The sequence below is a fragment of the Diuraphis noxia genome, unplaced genomic scaffold (assembly GCF_037042655.1).
Source record: "Diuraphis noxia isolate RWA-SAM2 unplaced genomic scaffold, SU_Dnox_SAM2 contig0001, whole genome shotgun sequence".
In the NCBI taxonomy this organism is placed as follows: Eukaryota; Metazoa; Arthropoda; class Insecta; order Hemiptera; family Aphididae; genus Diuraphis; species Diuraphis noxia.
In genome coordinates this window covers 65,769,302-65,791,835 of record NW_028301711.1, presented here as the reverse complement: position 1 = coordinate 65,791,835, position 22,534 = coordinate 65,769,302, and the positions used below count along the sequence as shown (strand labels likewise).

At 27.9% G+C, this 22,534-nt stretch overlaps 1 protein-coding gene across 1 annotated transcript; it reads right to left on the bottom strand.

Annotated features, from left to right (window-relative positions):
* Positions 1–185: 185 nt before the first annotated feature.
* On the bottom strand, positions 186–22,161 carry LOC107170528 (solute carrier family 25 member 3-like). Its single transcript, XM_015520664.2, has 7 exons — positions 21,895–22,161; positions 15,722–15,882; positions 15,571–15,645; positions 15,340–15,501; positions 3,242–3,420; positions 2,682–2,869; positions 186–435 (listed from the first exon to the last, which is right to left on the bottom strand). Exons 1-7 carry the CDS (start codon positions 21,989–21,991, stop codon positions 278–280), a joined length of 1,020 nt encoding a protein of 339 aa, XP_015376150.1. The 5' UTR covers positions 21,992–22,161; the 3' UTR covers positions 186–277.
* Positions 22,162–22,534: the final 373 nt, after the last annotated feature.

The window sequence follows — 22,534 nt, the reverse complement described above, 5'->3', positions numbered from 1 at the left end:
GGAAAATTAATTTAATACCTATGCATATGTTACAAAATTGATTGATTGCGAGTAGTTTAATTTATGAATACAACTCGTTATATACTTATGTAACCAATTCAAAATTTCAAAATTACTAAACTGTTTTCTTTTGCAATAATACATTCACGTTTAAGTACCACTCTACCATAATACAATTATACACATTTACTTTAGAATAACTACATTTATATATAATATATTTTTTAAATAATATAACATTTTCTACAACCACCAGTGTTGTTTCTAAATTAAATTATTATTGTAATGCTAATTTCTTCTTTAAAGACTCTGGCATTTCTGGTGGTGGTGGTCTGGGTAACCTGAATATGACTTTAACTGCATCATAGATAAACCATTGAGCGGCCGTCAACGTTCCCACCATTACAATCCTTGGTCCCAATCCTTGCCATAATCCTAAGTAGTGAAAATGCACCATTGATAATATTTCGAAATAAATTAAACAAATTGTGTTATTTCATATACAGTAGTCACTCGATAATTCCAAAAACTCCATAAATCGAACTAAACGCTAAGTCCCCTGAGAAAACCTCTATAATTAGAAAAAAATACATGTATTCAGGTCCCCTCGATAATTCGAAATGTCTCTCGGTGAGGCACACTCTAAAATTTGATTTTTTTTCCACAAACCTCTATAATTCGAATTTCTTTAAGCGCGATTATATGTAATTTCAAGTGTATAAAGGTTGTCGTGTACAATCTATTTAATGTGCTCTTAATGAAATTAATGACATTAAACATGTTAAATATCATCTTAGTTTATAAATGTTATCGTATCTTACCTACTTAATCTAAACTTTAATCGTATCATTTTACCAAAATAAACTTCTGCAATGGGTAAACCTTTATTGAAATTTGATAAAACGTAGTCAATTACGGGTACCGTAAAGACCGTAAAGTACAAGTTTTGTCGATAGCTGACAAAAAAGTCGCGGCAGTTAAAGCAGGTGAAAAAAAAAGATGTTGCTCTACGTTTTGATATTCCAGCTTCTACGCTTTAAACAATATTTAAACAAAATGACTATCTTACAACATTTACACCTTATTTATCGCGGATCACACAAAAAAATATGAGTACCCCGAAAGTATTTCTTATGGCTTGGCTTACTCCAATATAATAATATGTATGATAAATCGATAGCAATTAATAATTTTAAAATAAATTTTATAATATATATATTATATATGTTACCGGTAATATGGATAATCCTGTGGTTTGCAAAAACCTAGGCATTATATATATATTTTTTTTTTTTATTTCGTATGGCTAGGCATTATATGAAATGCCAAAAATCACTCGGAAATATACATAGGTAATACGAGCTTTGCCTAGGTATTATGTAGAATGCCCAACGTGGAGTAGGAAATATGATAAAAAGAAACAAAATATTGGGTATCGCTTATTACCAACGACTTTACATGTCGTTTATCGTAAATGCGCGTACCGTGTTCGTGTGTGCACGATTTGACGCAATAAAGATTAATATTGTTTTCCCATAATAATAATAATTCTGAGGAACTATATTGAAGTGCGTATATTATTATTACATTATCGTCATTTTCGTGTCTCATTGTAGTGTTTTATAGGTAATAAATAAGTTTAAAAATGATGTGTTAAATATTAATAAGTAAGATATTTTATATTTTTTAGGTGACAAGTGATGCTTTTTATCGATTAAGAACTCGAGATAGAGTTCTGAAGCAGTTATACGCCAGAACTAAGTTCACACTATGTCAGAAAAAGCTACCTAGGTACTACGAATTGACGAAGTTCCAACAGACCCAGAAGTGGCGTTACGAACAGTCGACCGGAACAGGCCAAGGATTTATAAAATGTGTTTGTAAGACCAAGTGTCAAAATAAAAAGTGCATTTGCCTTAAAAATAATGTTTCGTGCATTTTAAAATGCCATTTTTCTACATCATGTTATAATAAGTAGCTAGTAGTTTATGTAAAATGTATGAATAATAGTACCTACTTAGTACTTAATATAACAATAATATCAATAATATAGCAATACCTATGTATAAAAATATAATAATAGATAAAAATAAAATTTTGTGATATGAGTAATCATGTATAATAATTATAAGAGTCTTAATATAATATTATAACATATTATGATAAATTGACTTATCCTAAATAAAAATTGGCATTTTACAAAATGCCTAGAAATTTTATAAAATACCTAGGTTATAAATAAAATAATATTGAAAATCATTTGTTTTATTTACATTGCCTAAAATGGGTCGGCAGTATACACTATATATAATGCCTAGGGATTTTTCCAAATACCTGAAATGCCCATATTGGTGGTGACATATACATACAATTTTTACCGCTCTTTAATTCGAATTAATTTTTTTCCCTTGAACACTCGGTAAATCAAAAACCTCTATAAATCGAATTTTTAAGTCGGTTCCATGAATTTCAAATTATCGAGTGACTGTAATTCTATTTAAACGTGCATTGTATAAACATAAACAAAAAAGCAAGTATAAAAAACATCAGAGTTTTTCAAACTATCGGTCATACAATATAATATTTATCATAATTTCTTAAAGTTCATGTTTTTTTTTTTGTATACTTTTAAACTTTGTTTAATGTGTAATGTGTAATGCACTTCGATTGACTATACTCACCCATGAATCCAATTTTTTTAACAATATCTCCAACAGAGGCACCCTTAGCTTGGTTCAATTTAGACACCAACGTGTCTGCCGGATGGGAAACGACAGCGCAGAAAACACCAGCAATGTAACCAGCTCCAAATGTCACAATTAATTGTTCACCCTTGGTGCAATCTGCTCTAGGCTTAGGCACTACATATCTAAAAACAGACACACATATAACTGTAAATACTAAATTATTTTTAACATAAAAATCCATTTACTAATTACAAAAATCTCATAAATCATTAAAACATTTAATATAAGTATAGGTAACTAATATCAACAACTACTTGAAGTCAGTATCATCCTAAGTAAATAGCTTAATAATTAGTGTTTGTTAGTCCAGTTACAATTAAAACTATAAAACTGCTAAGACCAAATGGTGAATAACTTATTTTAACCAATCTAACTTCTTAATGAAGTAGATTTTTTTTTTGAGAATAGTACATAGGTTTGTTTTGATTTACATAGTAGACTATATTGTGAAATATATGACTAATATATTCAACTCGAAAAAAATAACTACATACTTGTACAGCAATTCAATAGTCTTTTCAAAACATGCGAATTTCATCATCGTGTAAGGGATTTGTCTCATCCATAGGGGCACTAAACTTTTGTAAAACCCATTTAATCCTTCAGATTGGTGAATTTTTGGTAATGCTTCTCTCAACGTGTTAGCGAATCCTGGTTGAGTTTGTATACGGACCTACAGCCACAAACATACAATTGTAATATTATAATATTATGTACATTGAATCTTGAATGTAAACTTAACAAAAAATTGTATAATTAATATTCATGAGAAATATTTAGTGGTTACTTGTATTTTTCCCGAATACATTTTACCTGAATCGATATCAAAGTATATATTATAATTATACCAAATACATATCAAAATAAAAATTAATTAATGCAATTAATAATAACATAATAAATGTTGTACTTTAACAGTTAAATATTTTAAAATAATTAAATTAAAAATACGTAAAAAAATATATGTTTTTGCCCAAAATTTTATTTTATGCCATGATGGTTGAGTAAAATTAAACTAAAATAAGTTTACTATATAAATTACAATAAAAAGTACTAATTTTATAGAAAATGAAAGTACAACGACAACCGATACTACGCGAATAACGAAACTTTATGATTACAACAATTACAACGATTTACGTGTATACAAGCAATAGTAATATTATAATAATGTTTCGAGTTTTCGGACTTTCGGGAACTATTCGGGAATATCAATTGGTGGAAAATGGGGGGGTACTATTTTTTCCTGAAACACCAATGGCCTCAAACAACACGTATTCGAAATCTAGCACAATTATTTAGAAACAGACAATACCGTATTGTACTAATTTCTTCAGCCTACCCCCCGCCCCACCCCTTCCACCAAACACCTGCGCAAGCCATCCGGATTGTAATTTTCAAAAAAATCAATTTATTTTTAGGTATTTACATATATTAATTAAAAATGGGTTGTTGCATTTTAAAAACAATATTTGTTCAAAATTCCGATCTGTCATGAATTCATGATTGTTCGTTCCGTATCTTCCACGATAAACGATAACCATTTTCTAAGTAAATAGGCAGTACCTAATAATAAGTAATAATATTTTTGTATAGCAAAATTAGTAATCATATACAGACACACAGTGTATATAATATATTTAGTCAATAACTTTTGGTATAATATAAATTGGTACCGATGTCGATGATAAACTGTTTCCTAGCAAAACATATTTAATTAAGTTATAAATACTTGAAACCCGAAACCGACATGGCGATATCAAATTGTTAATAAATGAATATTGATTAATATAATAGGTATGATTATTGATAGAACGTTGAAGCATGATGACAATGGCACGATATTTTTATTTAACAAGGATTATTAATGAAAAAAAAATTAAGAATTAAGAGAATTAAAAAAAGTATTCAATACGGAAATAAGTACTCAAATACTTACAACACCGGTAATACATAATATAATAAACATCTCTTCATGCAAAATCCCAAACCATGACAAAAGTAATTAGAAAGACAAATATTTTATGTATCGGTACTTTATGTTTGATAAAAAAAAATATTTATACAAACTTCTATAATTTACGTTAAAATAAAACAGTTTAAGATTTCAAAGAGAAAATATTTTTCTAGATCAATTTACGGGTGAAAACGATTATTATATTATTACTTTTTCGTAGTACCAAGTATATAATATTATTATTGTCCTATTACCATAAAGCTCAATTAATAACATTTCTTTGTTAAATACGACTTTATGATTAGTGTTTTAAATATCTTTAACAAAGAATTTAATAAAAAAGACCATCTTAAGGATCCATTATTTATTTTAACGAGTAACGACGAGTTTGTTTAGAAACACAAATAGTGATGGGAAATTTGACAGAAAGCAGTGTTATACTTGTGAAGTAAAATGAGTGGCAATACCATATAATATCATTGATACAACACACATGTTATTTTTTCTCACAAAGTGAAATAATCACATTTTAAAAGAGATTTTTAAAAACATACGCGAAGAGAATTTTATACTATAATGAACCCGATGTATAAGTACAATGAAAACAAGGATAGTAATTTTGAACATTTACAATACCACCTAAGCAAAATAAAACGATAAATAGAAGTGTAGTGTACCTATAGATATTGCCAAAGTGAGAAAAAAACGAATATTTCTTTTTTAAGTATATGGTTCTGTGGTTTATGCCCAGCGGTTAGATTTACTAGGTTTAGCCATGCACTGCTTTTAATCTCTTTAATAGTAACAATTTTTATTTTTATTACTTCATACATTTTAGATTCTGAGCGGAGTGATGAATGCATTGATTTTACAATGATGTGTGTTTTTTTTTTATTGGACACGATAAGTTGTCAAAATGGTGCTTCGATTTTTAACTTCAGTAGCTTTTCCGGTTGAAAAGTGAATGTAGTTGGTGTATTGAGCGAGGAGGACAAATATTGAAATTCCTAGTAGACGGGAAACACAAAAAAAAAATTATGGAAAAACTAGAATTTTTACGTAGAATCAAGTTTTGAGAAATTCGATTTTAGATATTGGTGTAACTCTAAAAAAATTACCGTAGTCACATAACATTTTCACTGAATGCTAATACTGGCATTTTCTATACCTACTTGATACAATTTTCAAAATATTTCAAATCTTTTAAAGTTAATTATAGACATTTGAAATTTTCAATATTTTTAGTTATATTTTTTATAAATGATAATGCAATTTTATTAATTAGGTAAAAAAATTTTAAAATTTAATACAAAACTTCTAATATATTGTTACAACAGTAGTAAAAAAAATATCAAAAATACATGGTTACAATTTTTATTAATAAGCAATGAAATTTCGAATTTTTACAAAATTCATAAAAATCACGAAAATCACGAAAATTTGCAATTTCTTTTGAGTTAAAAATGCATAAAAGTTCATATTTTTTTAGATCTAAGATTTGAAAATTCAATACAAGATTCTTCATGAGTTTGTCTACTTTTATAAAATAAGAAATGTCTACCTGAAAGTCAAATTAAATGTTTATGAATTATTAGCATTTGTATTACAACATTGGATATTCACTCAATTTCTCTTGTACCTACCGATATTTTGATTTTGTTGTTATTCAAAAACGAATAACTGTAAAAACTTGAAATTTACACGATATATTTATACTTGATAAAATGTTCAAAAATGTTTAAGTTGTTAATAAACATTTTGTAACCTTACCTAACCTAACCTTTGAAACGTTTGTTTTTTCGTTTTTTATTCGATAAATATCGATTTAATTTAATTTATTGGGTCAAAAGACTTGAAAATTTAATACAAGGTTCCCATAACTTTATATAATAGCAGTAGAAAAATATTAAAAATACACAGCCACTTTTTTTTATAACCATTTTAAGTTAAAATTTTGACAAAATGTATTCAATTGAAAATTTACAAATTCTTTAGTTGTTAAAAATTTATAAAACGTTTAAATTGTATATCTAAGGATTGAAAATTTAAAAGAAGGTTTCAAGTAAGTAGTTAATTCTGCTTCAAAAATTCTAAAAACTGAACAAACACAGTTTTTTTATACCTAGTGATTTTAAATTTAAATATTTGGATAAAATTACATATTAAATAACTAAGAATAACAGTTTTAATTATATTGTTGTAATTTAAAAATTTAATTTGTGAGTACTTAAATTTCTATACTTTATATTCTAATATTAATAGTTAATGTCTTTAATGACTTATATTATTATATTAATACTTTAAATAAACTGTATATGCCTTCTATGAATGACTGAGTGAGTCGTGCTGCACGAATCGTGCAGTGCATAATGATTCTGATTTGATTAATTTGGAATTTATTTTGAAGGTACCAAAATTTTTTTTTTAAATAATAACAATATAATTAATATAGCATAACATAATATCCTAGACTGATAAACCGTCTCCACTCAGAATCATTTTTCACATACAATGATATTATATCATTGAATTAAAATTTAATACCATCCATTACAGTAACTCACTTGTAACCTACTGTACAGAAATGCGTCGTCCACTTACCCGCTTTTTATAGTTTAATTTAATTTAATAACTAAAACAAACAAACGGTACTGGTCTATTTGACCACCGCCCAGAAGGCAATTCCCCCGCCATTTGGTTTAGTTGACGCCCACCACTTACATCTCTCGTATTTTCTATATTAAAAAAATGTATAGTATACTGATAAACTGCAGTGTGCAGATAAAAAGGTACGAGATCATATACGTTAGGTATTTGTGTGAAATTATCTAATTAGATATTTTAAGAATAATGTTTGGTAAAATCCGTGCAGTTAAATTAATGATAGAAGATAGGCATAATAGCAGCGGTGCCTTATATAACATTATGGAGTACCTTCCTCAGTTATTCAATCGTCATCTGAAGAAAAAAAGGCGGTAAGTCGTGGATGTCGCTATGCTGTACAGTATAGTTTACAAGTGGGTTACTCGGTTACTGTAGTGGATGGAATTAAATTTGAATCCAATGATATTATATCATTGTATACGAAAAACGATTCTGAGCGAAGACGGTTATCTGTCTAGGATATATTATAGATTATTAAAAATTTTCAAATCTTAGATTTAAAAAGAAAATTTTTATGAATTACTAGTTTGAAATAATTTACGAATTTTCGTGATTTTTACATATGTTGTCAAAATTCAAACCTTGAATGCTTGTTAAAAAAATTATGACTATATATTTCTTTTATTTTTCAACTGCTATTGTAAAAATATGTTAGGAGCCTTGTATTAAATTTTCAAATCTTAGAATTAAAAAGAAAAACTTTTATGAATTTCTACCTAAGATAATTTGAACATTGCCGTAATTTTTACGTATTTAGTCAAAATTTGAACTTTAATGCTTATAAAAAAAATTCGTGCATACGTATTTTTAATATTTTTTTACTGCTATTGTTACAATGTGTTGTTAGAAGCCTTGTATTAAATTTTCAAGCTTTTTTACCGAACAAATAATTTTTTATCAATATTTATAGAAAAAAAAACTAATACAGTTGAAAAATTAAAATGTCAGTTAACAGCTCAAAACAAATCTAAATATTTTGAAAATTTTATCAAATATATAAAATGCCTACCTAAACATTCAGTCAAAATTTCAAGTATCTGCGGTCATTTGTTTTAGAGTTACACCAAAATAAGGAAATCGCTAAAAGTGAAAATCCAATGTTGTAAAAATTTAAATTTAAAATGCTCATAAAAATTTAATTTGAATTTCCGGTGTACTTTTTATTTTTGATAAAGATTGAAAAACTTGTAAGGAATCTTGTATTAAATTTTTAAATCTTAGATTTAAAAAGGAAATTTTTTATGAATTTCTAGCTTAAAATAATTTGTGAATTTTCGTGATTTTTACGTATTTTGTCAAAATTCAAACTTTGAATGCTTATAAAAAAGAATTGTGACTATGAATTTCTTTTATTTTTCAACTGCTATTGTAACAATATGTTAAGAGCCTTGTATTAATTTTTTAAGCTTTTCTGCCGAACAAATACATTTTTATCGATATTAATTTTAAAAAAAAACTAACAATGATCGAAAATTTCAAATGCCTATGAATAGTTCAACTTAAGTCGAAAATTTTTGAAAATTGCATGGTGGATAGAATATACTTATATAAACATTCGGTGAAAATTTCATGTATCTATGGTCATTGGTTTTAAAATTATATCAAAAACCAAAATCGATTTTGTCGAAAAATTAGTGTGCGTAAAATTTCCCGTATTCCCCTTAATTTTTAGTTTGTTTTTCTCGATTATTTAGGAAAGTATTAAGAATTTTTCACTTTTGATCCCCAACGTACCAACTAGATTCACTTTCTGATCGAACGAGGTACTTAAGTCAAAAATCGAAGCACTTTTACTGCCTCAAAACGTGATGACAGACACAAAAAAACAAAAAAAAACACACATATCATGGTAAAATCAATACATTCATCGCTCCGCTCAGAATCTAAAATGAATTTCTGACAAATTTATAGTGATATGCATGAGGTTTCATCGGCAATAATTTTTTTGCAAAACAAAAATATTATCCATAACCAGTAGCGTACGTAGGATTTTAGTTAGGCTATGGTTTTCAGTATAGGTTGATCAGAGACTCATGGATGCTTCGCCCCCCATACCCCCTAGACTATAAGTGAACTAGAAATTTCAGGAGGGGTGAGGGGGGGGTTATAACCCTAGAACCCTACCCTTGCGTACGCCACTGTCCATAACCCATAAGACTTGGACTTGTGACAGTAGACACGAAATGTTTTTAGATAACAAATGGGTCGGTGGCGATGTCATTTCAGATCATGTCGACCAGAAAAAGGTCTTAAGACGAATAATTGGATACAAAGTGCCAAAGTAAAGTTACCAACTATTGTTCACTTCATTTACGGCTGGGCACATAAAATGACATCAGTGGACTTTTGTAAACGCGAATTTGGAATGAGCAAATCTACCGTATAGGAAATGTGTAGGTACACCTTATGTATATATGTACACCTTATATTTGAATAACTTAATGAGGGAAGTATGTGTATGGAAACTTTCTCTAGGTGATTCCAAATTAGGAGGTGATGGTTGCATTTTAGAGATCGATGAGAGTTTATTTGTCAGATGTAAAAATAATGCAGGTCAAATACTACCACACCAATGGTTATTTAGTGGCATATGTGTCGTGAGATCAATGAGTGCTTCTTCGTATGATTTATTTATTAATATTATATTATAATATTTTTTTGTATATTTTTATTTTGATCGCCTGAATTGTTCTGTATAATCATAAATGAATAATGTATTGTTATTCGTACATTTTTAAATAAACTATTGATTATTGATTATAACATCGAAAATACGAATAACGAGAGGTGGGCGTCAACTAAACCTGAGTGGCGGGGGAATTGCCTTCTGGGCGGGGGTCAACTAGACCAGTACCAAAATTAATTTTTTTCTTCTATAGAATGCAATCAAATGTAATATGAATATTATTACTACCAATAGTAAATATTACTATATAAATGTATTATAGGTTTATTTTTATGCAAAACAATCAATGAGTAGTAAATAGTTACCTATTATAGGTATAATCAGTTTGATTTGTAACTTGAACGTCGGTAAAAATAACAAGGTAATTTATTGATTACCTATAGGTAATTACTAAAATATTTTAATACTAAACAAACTTATTTTTTTTTTGGTTTATGGCTTATTATAATTATTTTTAATATTTTTGTCACCAGATAGAAAAAATGATTAATATTCATCCAAAACCAATGCAGTTATTGAAAATTCGATAAGTTACGTTGATAGATTTTAAAAATGAATAATCATAGGCGTAAATCTGGACCCTAGTACAGTTCAGGTAGGCAGGGCTAAACCGAAATTACAAATCCTACGCCATCAAATAAATTATATGTTAAAAATAACATCAGTATATCATTTTATATAATATATAAAATATATTTACATATAAGTAGTCTAAAAAGAAATGTAGGTACAATTAAGTAGGTATAAATGGATAATAAGTTTTCATGAATCGTACCTATATATAATACATTATAATACCTATTTATTCTTCTTAAATGATAAATATAAAATTGTATTAATATTATGAACGGCTTTTAAATGATAGATGCACTATAAATATGCTGTAATATAATAGTAATATATCGTATCATTTTGGTAAACGGAAAACTGGTACGGTATTTATAAACGCGGAATACTGGTACGATCCACAATATTCAAGGTTTCCCAAACTTAGATTTTAGAATAAGTTATGGTATGATTAACGCTTTAGTATTTTTACCCCTTATTGAAGTAATAGATAGAATGGTTTATTTATATAAATCGACACCTGTACAATTGTTACCATTACTAAATTATTTTGACGAAACTTATGTTAGTGTGAAGCCTAGGAGTTCAATATTTTGTCCCCACTTTTGGAATCAGTGGCGTACTCACGGGGGGGGGGGGGGGGGGTTAATGGGGTTTGACCCTCCCCCCCCCCCCATTAGCCGTATTTTTTATATTTCATATGGGTATCACAATACAATATTTTTTTACCAACAATAACACGGTTATTGATTAAGTTATTAAATTAATATAATAAATAAAATAAAAATAATAATTGATTATTGATTTTACTGATTATAATATAGTGGTTAATACCTCATTAGTTACCAGTAACTACCACGATTATCAACACACATTTTAAATTAATAATTTGGTTTTATTGTGTATTGTGATTAGTGATAATGTGAATATGTGATGATAACGTTAACGTACAGATTTCGTACTCATGTATGCTTAATTAAAAATCTTTCGTTTCTGTGTTAGTATTTACTAGTTTTCTTCTTAGTTCTAGTAGTTTTATATTTATTTAACTAAAATAACTAGTTACTACCTAAGTCTAACTATAATTCATACAATGGAAGATAAAAGAAAGAGTACATTGTTATCATACTTCAACAACTTAAAAAAAAAGTTTGTGTGGGAACGCCATCAACGGTAAGTATAATAATATTATTCGGTACTATTTTACTAAGCACAAAACTACTACGCATTTTGTATCTATACAACAAAAACTATAGGTAAACAAAAAATGCATTAGAGGCGTTAAGACTGTGTAACAACGAAATATTTCCTAATAGCTTTCGCCTGATAAAAATTCTGTGTAATATACCAGTATCTACAGCAACGCCAGAGAGGACTTTTTCTTGTCTTAAAAGACTTAAAAACTATTTACGTAGTGCAATGACAGAGGTATTAACTTTTATTTACAAACATAATGTTTGGTTAAATTTATAAGTATAGTGTATCTGTTAAAATATTTTAGACCCGACTTAATGGACTCACAATGTTGGCAATCCATGGGGATGTGCCACTAACAGCTGAGGAAGTAGTGGACGATCTGGCAAAAAAGCCAAGAAAATTAGACTTTATATTATAATGCTAAATGTGTTAAAATATATATAATTTTTTTAAATAGTGTAAAATTTGTAATTATTATAACTACGGTGGTGTGGGGGGGAAGAGACCCCCATTTCCGTATTCTAGTAAATTTTCAGAGCCCCCCCCCCCCATTGAAAATTCCTGAGAACGCCATTGTTTGGAATGTGCACGAAATTACTTTAAATAATGGCAACAGAACAAATAATGTTTGTGTAGGTTGGAATAGCTATTTGAATAAGGTTGTAAATAATCCATCTTTTTGGTTAGTAGTTAAATGTATCTAACAAGATGAAGCGACAACGCGGATTGAAAGATAATGAATGTGAAAGCTATTTGAATAAAGAGATTAATTTAGGAAAATATTTAAATAATATAGCTAAGTGTACGAAATAGTCGTTTATATCTATTAACTATTATTTTATTTATCAACTATTTTGTATGAACTTAATTGTGTTCTTTGTTCATTTTTATTTCTAACATTATTTTTTTGTTTTCAACGTATTATTTAAATTTAACTTGTTGACGATGGTAATTTATCAAAACTATAAATAAACATTGTAAAATTGCAAAAATTTTTAAAAAATCTTAGGACCCCTGAAAATTAAATTTTGAAGAGTACCAGTATTCCACGTTTTTGATTTCTTATGTTATGAATTCTATGGACCGTACCAATATTCCGAGTATCATCATTTTAGCCTCTATAGGTAGAACTAGTACTTACCTAACCTATGTAATCGTGTATTACGTGAGGTAGCCGTTTAAAGTTATTTTGGCCAGTTATTGAGTGTGTTTAACAGAATTGTGAACTTCTGATATATAATTGAAACATTTTTACTGTAAACTCCAATTTCGTATTTACAGTTACTTTTTACTTACATATATATATATATATAAATTCGAAAAAATATAAAACAATGTGGAAATTAATAATCTTTTTATAATTGACGTGGGTTGTTTGGTTTTAAATTAACTTGGAACAAACATATAAGAGCTAAAAGATTGATCCTTAAGACCTTAACGCTCTATCTAGACCACTAAAAACAATATTATCAAAAAATTAATTTACGAGTCTAAAAACAAAACTACTTGTATACAAAACTCTCCTTAAGCCAATATGGACATACGGGTTACAACTCTGGGGATCGGCCAAAAAATCTAAATTAAACAAAATTCAAGTATTTCAGAATATTATTCTTAGAAAAATCGCTAACGCTCCCTTCTACGTCTCTAACTTAACTCTTCACTAAGATCTAGGTATTCTACCTGTTGTACCGAAATGAAACTATTTTACAAACGTTTTTTCGACAGACTTAAAAATCACGCTAACCCATTAATAAAAGAGGCTACATACCTTATCACTCCCTGGAAATCCACCACGTTGACTCAAAAGGAAATGGTGTCGTGACCATTTAAATAAAATATCCCGCAATTACCCTAAATATAACGTCAAGTAAGGAAGTGCCACTAATGGGTGGCTTCTTCTTCAAGCAATCCATGTTTTTTTTTAACTGTTATCTTATACGCTTATTGTGCAAAATGTATAGATTGTGTATGTGCAATTAAAATTTAAAAAAAAAAATTACATTTTCAAAATAATGAAAATTTCGATACAATCCTACGAACTGCATTTAATACTGAAATTGATATATTTATAAGTTATTAATTGGATTATTCAGTTTCCGAGAAAATTAATACAATATATTATGATGTATTATTAAAAACATAAAATAACATAAATTATAAATGATATGTTATTAATAACATATAATTTATTTGATGGATAAAAAAAAGGAAAATACTACACGTAGTTTAATTAATTATTCTTTTTCTTGTATCATTATTTATTTATTTATTTATCGATATAAATTACTATAATTTGTTGTAAATATCGTAATTAATTTACGCTTACCTACCAATTATATATGTTATATTTTCTATTATATTATCAATAAGTTTGATGATCATGTATGTCAGTAATACTTTATAATAATAATTAAAAAAATTTTATGGATTCTTTAATTATTGTACTACAAATTATATCTACTACAAACCCTACTATGATTCAACGCAGAGCGCTGAACTGGCGTAAGATTTGTAATTTCGGTTTAGTCCCACAGGGTTTAGTAAGTTCCCACACGAAACATAGCTGGTAAGCGGGTACATATGTAAGTTCCCACACGAAAATTAAATAAATTTAGACTTAGGACTGACAACATAAATGTATTATGTAGTTAGAATTTGATTGTTTTTGTATAAGTAAAGTCTTTTGTAAAGTCCAATAAATTTTTTTAATATTGTCCAAATATATAAAAAAAATTAATTGTATAATGTGAAGGTATATGTTACAGATATTATTTGTACTTTCGCAAGCGTTTATAGTAAGACTTGTGTCAGAACTAACTATGTAAAGTATTTGAGCTTTCGCAATAAGCCGAATTTCATTTAATTTTTTTATACTACTATTATCATTGATTTTAGAAACAATGCTATTATTACAACTTTTATTATTTTATACCTATATAAAAATAATTTGTGGACCTACACGTCATTATATTATTAATTTTCATTATAAATTTGTACTAGATTCAATTAAAAAATTGATATAACTTTTTTTATTTTCAATAAAAAAACACAAAAACAAACAAATTTTAAACACACCAACTACGTTTAAGTTGTCAGTCTTAAGTGTAAATAAAGTGGGAAGGAAGTTTGTTTTCGGTATAATTTTTTTCTTGTGGGAACTTACGTATGCATACTCTTGTGTGATTTTTACCTGCTTTATCTCGTGTGGGAACATACATTCACCCAGCCCCATTTACCGCGCTGAACTATAATATTGCGTCCGGAATTTCGCTAACCGTAGATAGGTTAATTAATGATTTTAAAATTTACATTATACATTCGCTGGAATATTGAAGTCACATATGATAGGTAATTTTAAAAAGTAGTTGGATATCCTTCTATTATTCTTATCTTTTGATTATACAACTTAGAATTTTTCAACTTTTCAATTTATTTTTTCGATTTATGTTGATTAAATTGATTCAAATTGATCAATTTATTAGTTGATAATTTCATCTAAGTAATATTATGTAACTTACTTTTGCAGATTCCATAGGACTGAGTGCGATGTCAGCGAAAAATTCAGCAGATGCAGACGCAGCCAAGTACAACGCGGTTCTGTACACGTATGAGTTCTCTTCACCTATCATCTCCGAATAGCGGACTTTGAAAACTTCATACAAACCAAACTTGCACATGCCCTAATATGTATCACCGGTTATAGATACATGTATAAGTAGGTACGAGCTATTATTTTAAATTTGAATTACTTGAGCGGCATATCCTAGGAAAGTCGGCGCCCATCCTTTAGCCAACCCCTTGAAACCGTCTTCTTTCAGTGTTAGCTATGCATGAATTGTAAAAAAAGTGGTTTTTATATTTTTTCTTCGTAACTTATATGAATATCTTATTTTTACATACTTTGAAACCATGAACAACGTTCTTGTATTTTGCTTGGTCGACTTGCAAGCGACATTTAACTAAGTCCAGCGGTGTGACCATTGCGTGAGTTATTCCGCACGACAAAAAGCCGCCTAGCCCGCAAAGCAAAAAGTATTTTGTCGATCCAAACGCACAGCTGTCTTTAAATATATACAATTAATTTTGTTATAACGATTCCCTATATATAAAATACACAAAACAAATTATTGAAATGTTAATAGGGAACGGTACCCTGCAGGTTCTATAAAAAGTATATCTAATTCAAGAATGTATTTTTTTATACATCCCAGCGTGGCCTGTAAATTTTAGTCTAAACGTAAGATGATAATAAAATAGTTTGTAAATTCTTAAATATATTTTATTAACGTGATAAGAAAGTATTATGTTTAGTAATGCAAGAGAACAGTAGACTATAGACACCCACATGTTCAGTGAAATTTGTAATAAAATAAACTGATAAATAATAAATAAATGGATTTAAACCACTTTTGGTTACTATGTTGAAATTTATTAAAAATTGTACATTGTATCCAGCCAGGCTTGTAAAGATTGTATAAATAATATTTAAAAGTATTCAAATATAGATACTTATTTTGATAAGTATTTAAAATAGGTACGTATAATTTGCATAGTCAGTAAAAAAAGTTATTGAGCAAAAATATTTAAGTTAGGTAGGTACATAATAACGATAATGAAGTTTGATACAGAAAAAAAAATATAGCTCACTTTCCTATTGTCAAGACCGATTCTAATATAAATTTAAGTTTACCTATGACAATGTTATCAAGTTATAATATTTATTAATTTATATTTAATTTTATTATTTACAATATTACAGTGGATTTCGATTTATTGGGACACATTGGTTTGCGTTCGTTATTTTGTAAAAAATTTATCGGTTGTCATGCTTAATAAAATATTTTTAATTTTGTTATTTTTTTTATCTTATCTAAAAAAATTATTTCATCAAGTATATATGCTGAAAATGGTATGAATATGTTTCGATTATCCGGATTCGTGGCTGCATCAGTCTGCAGTTTCATCAAAGTGCACGTGATATTTTGTATGCAAAATTTTGGATATTAATTGGTAAAAGAGATGCAAAAGAAAACCGTTATCCAAAAAGGATAAATTGGAAAATAAGAAAGAACATATTATACTATGTAATATATGAATAATATACCTATGAATTATGATAAATTATGAAACTATTTAAATAAATAGTTAAAATGAATAGTGTGTTTACTTACTTATTTTTGAGTTTGTTATTATATTTTATAAGTTATAACTACACCTAATATTTGCAGTATTTTTTTGAATTTGGTTATTGATAAATATTGTGTATATGATTTAAAGAGGGGTATTTAGAAGATGTAGGGGCCTACGATTTAGTAACGTTTTACAAGTAATGGGAACGCTTTTTTTTTAAAGTTAACAGAGTCCCTCTAATTTAATTTTGCCAAGTAGAGCACTGTATATTATGATACACTAAGTTAATTTGTTTTCATAATATGAACGATAAATTGACATAGATTTATAAATTTCAATAAAAAATTATTATCTCACATGATCTAAAATCACAAAACACATAATTTTTAATAATAGTAACTAAATATTAAATTTCGATAAAACTTAGAAAAATTACAACATTTTAAACATTATTTAAGGTTAAGGTTTGAAAACTCAATAAAAATTTATCAAAATTTATTATAACTGAATCCTGATTTTATTTTTGTTATAGGCATTTGAACTTTGAAATTCAAATTTAGACGAAATTAAGTAATTTTAATGGAGAGTAACGAATAAAATATCTTTATGGAACATGAAAGTTTTACTTTCTACTGTCCTAAATAAAATTAATTTATCCTAGTCACACCAGCGTTACTTCATACGCATACATCATTTCATTTTTCATTCGTTAATACATTAACTAATTAGTATTATCTATTTTATTACTTTATAGTCTTCTTTATCATTAACTTATCCATATAATTATATATTATATGACTATATATACACTTTAATGCATACTACACAGCACACATTTAGAACATGTATATTATCTCAATCATCTGTATCGTCTTATCTTGTATATGCACATTAATTGTCGAGCCGTAGGTAATAGTGTTGTGCTAATGGCTAATAAAAATTAAAAAAGTAGGTACATGACATAAAATATATATGTTATTACGGGCAAAAGTCGAAATCGGGCAAACCTCAGAAATGCCCGGTCAAAACGCGAACTGCCCACAATGCTTGGGCAAAATGTCATATTTCGGCTTTTGACCGGGCAAACCTGGTTATGACCAACCTCATTTGGGCAAAACTATATACTGACTTTTATCGTAAGGGCAAAACTGTAGTGTTTTATAATATACCTTCGCTAATAGTGATTTTTATCGTACGATTTTATTAAGATTATAATTGCGTCTATCATGTGTAGCAACAAATAAACAAAAATATTATTTTTTATTATTATTTATGTGTATTCAATTATATTTTTACTAAATTTTATGATAATTATTTATTTGTATTTAATATTAGTGAAGTTATTTAAGGCGCTACGGGTTTGCTCAAATGAAGTTTAATATTTAAATGTATTAATTTTTTTAATTCTTTATTTTAACATTATAAGAGTACCTTAATATTATTATTTGTTAATTTTTATACGAGTACTTAATATCATTATATTTTTATTATTATTTAAGTGTATTTAATTATATATTTTGTACCATAATATTTATTTTATGATTATTTGGTTTTGCCGTTACGATAAAAATCAGTATAACTACAGTTTTGCCCAAATGAGGTTTGTCATAACTAGGTTTGCCCGGTAAAAAGCCGAAATATGACATAGTGTCCAAGGATTGTGGGCAGTTCGCGTTTTGACCGGGCATTTCTGAGGTTTGCTCGATTTCGACTTTTGCCCGTAACTTATACTCTATTGTGTATTATTATAATGATAAATAATACAAAAACATATAGATGTTATATGTTAAATCGTATTCAATCTATAGTAAGTATTACTAATAGTGAAATAAATTCTTTAATAGCAATATGAATGTATAATGAAATTTACTTTGTAATATAGGCTTACAGACCTTTACCAATTCCAATCATTTATTGTATGCATATCATTGAATTAAAATATAACATATTACAATGACCTTCTCAATTATGAAGTTGATGCCTATACTCAACATCTACTTACCCGCTTTTTCTGTATGCACTTAACAAAAAAAAAAAAAAAAAATAGTTTACTTCCTCAGTCTTGCAAAATTATATATATATATATATGTGTAACGATTTATGAATGTTGGAAAAACAAATAATACATAAATTGCATTTTATACTTCTAAACAAAGTAGACAAATTAACTGCCAAAATATACATATCACCACTGCATTACTTTCCTACTTTGTCACGCATTGGACACATAATCCTTTCATCATTTACACGTAAAGGTTAATCAATATTATTATAAACTGAAATAGTTTAATATGATTTTGCCTTGATTATGTATATGCAATGTTTTTACAGAGTTTTCACAAGGTTTTTTAAAAATAAAATTGGCAAATGCTATACTCTAATTAGGTTTGAAATTAAATTTGACCGTCAGTAATCTTACATTTTAGACCAAATATAATGTTAAATTTAAATTCTATCTATGGGTAGCAATTCAATTCAAAGAGTATAAAGTATAGTATGACATTTAAATTTTAAATTTATTAACGAACAATAATTATAGGTATTTACAATTATTGTTAATTCAAGTCCTTTGGCAATCATTTTAAGAGCTTATCAGTGATTTTAAATTCAAATAATAGATAAGTAATAAAAAAATAATGTACTTTTGCTATAAAATCAGGTTTTTTATTTGATTTTATTATTCATATATTATATTTTTATTTATATCGATAAATTATTAAATTTTTTCGATCAATTTCCCAAATTAAAGTATGTCATACACCTAAATAAATAAATACTTATTCATGAATATGGTTCTTTTATGTTCTTACATATTGTTAATCACTACAATATACCAGGTCAATTAGAAATAGAAATATACTTTTAATGCGTTGAATCTACTAATTTATAAACATTTTGTTTGAAAATAGTTGTAAACTTTCAAAACAAATCCACACTCTGATACTATAATATTAATCTTTGGACCACATTCCGAAAGTAATTAATTATTGTAGAATATTACACAAAGTACCTTAGCTAACCAAATTCTTTTGTTTTTGTTACGTTAAATTAGGCAAGTTTATTATCAAGAAGTCATTATAATTAAAATAATGCTTAGATGGGCCGTGTTGAATATTATCTAAAGCGATATAACTGTTATAAGATTATCATCACTAAAGTTTATCTACAATAATAATTTGGTTTACGATATACTTATTTTTATGAATTAATAATTATTTTATATTATAATTATAATACAATTATTATACGGATCATTTATTCATTTAGGTACTAATTTATTTCTAATGATAATTTACATGACATTCTGCAGATATCATCTATGTAATAAATTATACCTCTGATCTATTTAGGGCAAGATTTAGTAGGAACTTGGTGGAATTCTATACATTAAGGACTAATATAAAAAGTTATATATTATCACCAAACATACGAAAAGAGATTAATTGCCTTCTAACAGTGCTATAATCTTTATCAATCAGATATATAATATTTATCAATATAATGATTAGGTAAGTTGTAAGTAGGTATATATAGGTAACCTATATTTTAATAATATTTGGTGAGGTACTTAATAAAAAACTCATATATTTCTCAAAAAGAAAAATATTATTCAAGTTGATAAATATTGCAATACTAAAATATCTATTAAAATATGACTAAAAATATTCATAAAAAGCCTACCTATTAATATTTATATACTCGACTAAATATAAATTGTTTTAAAATTTATGTCTTAGGAACTTTATTCGTTGATCAAGTGTTTTGGAAATTTACTTAACGTTTGGCTACCATTATTGCTCATAAAATCATACAAAAAAAAAGCTATGCTTATAGGTACAATTTTTAACATGGATATATGCATTATTTGCATTACTCTAGTGTATTAATTAATGAAATCAGATTTATGTCTTTATCAAAAGTTCTAAGACTCTGTTATTAACAAGTAATTACAATAATTAATATACTATTGAGCAATTCTCCTGATTTCGTTAATATTCATGTTTGAAATTTGAAAAAAAAAATTATTATTATAAAAAAAAGTAATGAAATTGTGATTTAAATAAAAACATATCTAGATAGATGGTGACAAAATAATGAAAAAAATGCTGTTAGAATTGTGTTTATAATATACATCTATATTATGTACTGTGTTTATGGTAATAGTGAAAACAAACACTTATTTGTTATCTTTGTAACTTTTATTAAGTGCGTTGATGCAAAGCCGGGCAAGATTATCAACGAAACGAAATCCGGGCTTGCGCACACGTTTATACCAAAATATCGATATAGGTACCTTTATTGGGCATTATCCAGAAGTGACCGCGTAGTAAATTGTCTATTAAAATAGATTAGCGGTTATTTGAGCCATCAACAGTTCGCTTTAAAGAAAGTTTTAACGTTTTTGGCGCCCCCCTTCCATCGCGGGGTATTTAAAGACTATTTTGGCATTATAATCTAAAACTTACGAATAGAGAATTACACAAAATAATCATAGGGTTTGTTCTATGGTAATATTTACCATATTTATTATTTTTTATAATTGTATTATAAAATTTGATGAAGTACCTATAGTATTATGAACTTGTTCAAAGAAATTGAATTTTTTTGGTGACACCTTTAATAAAAATGCCCCTCCACCATCCTTTGAAAATAGCTTCTGCAGTTATAAATCATGAAAATGATCTTTGTTTGGCGTTAAAGTGTTGAAATGTATCATTCTTGGGTTAGATATGTAAGGAAACTAAGAAAGAATACGTACGTACGTACCTACCTAATATTTTCAAAAAAAAGTTCAAGACTGTGTATCAAATTTCACCTAGCTAGAAAATTACGTTATGCTCGTGTAATGGCGCAAAATATGAATGCATCTCAAATGTTCCCAATTGAGAGTAAGCCGACAAATTCTGATTTTGCGGACAAAATATCATGCTTATGTATTATACCTTCGACAACAGCGGCGGCCATGGCGCCTTTGGAACTGAAGTCAGGTGACGGGAACGCTTGCCGTCCCGCTTGGACGATTTCCTGTGAAGACCGCATGACAGTTTGATTCGACGATTTATTAGAATAAGAAAAAATGTATATAATATAATATTAAACTCGCGGACGAGGCGGCGGCGGTTGTTGGGCGGACTGCGTGACACACACACACACACTGGCGGCGACGACGATCGGATCGTCGATCTTGTAGAGCCGCGTGTGTCGAAATACGGCGGAAATCGCTGACCCAAATAATCCTAATGTCAATGCCAATATTGTGACAACAAACAAAAAAAATTAGCTAAATACGAGTAAGGTACAGTAATAGACAATCACTGGCACTGACTTAGCGGGCGGCGGCGGCTGTTTCGCAAACACGCCTAGCGATGTGTAGGTATTATTATTAGCTCTGTGGCGGCGAGGCGGTCTGTCATAACCTCTGATGTGTTGGCCACTCGGTACACTTGTACACTTGCCAATATGCTATTGAAAATGCGTGTGGGGTAGGTGGCACTTAGCATTTTTATAGCCTCGTCCACAGTGATGGATTAAAATCAAAAACTCGCATACTTCTGGCTTTAAGAATGGCACTTTCCCGATGAG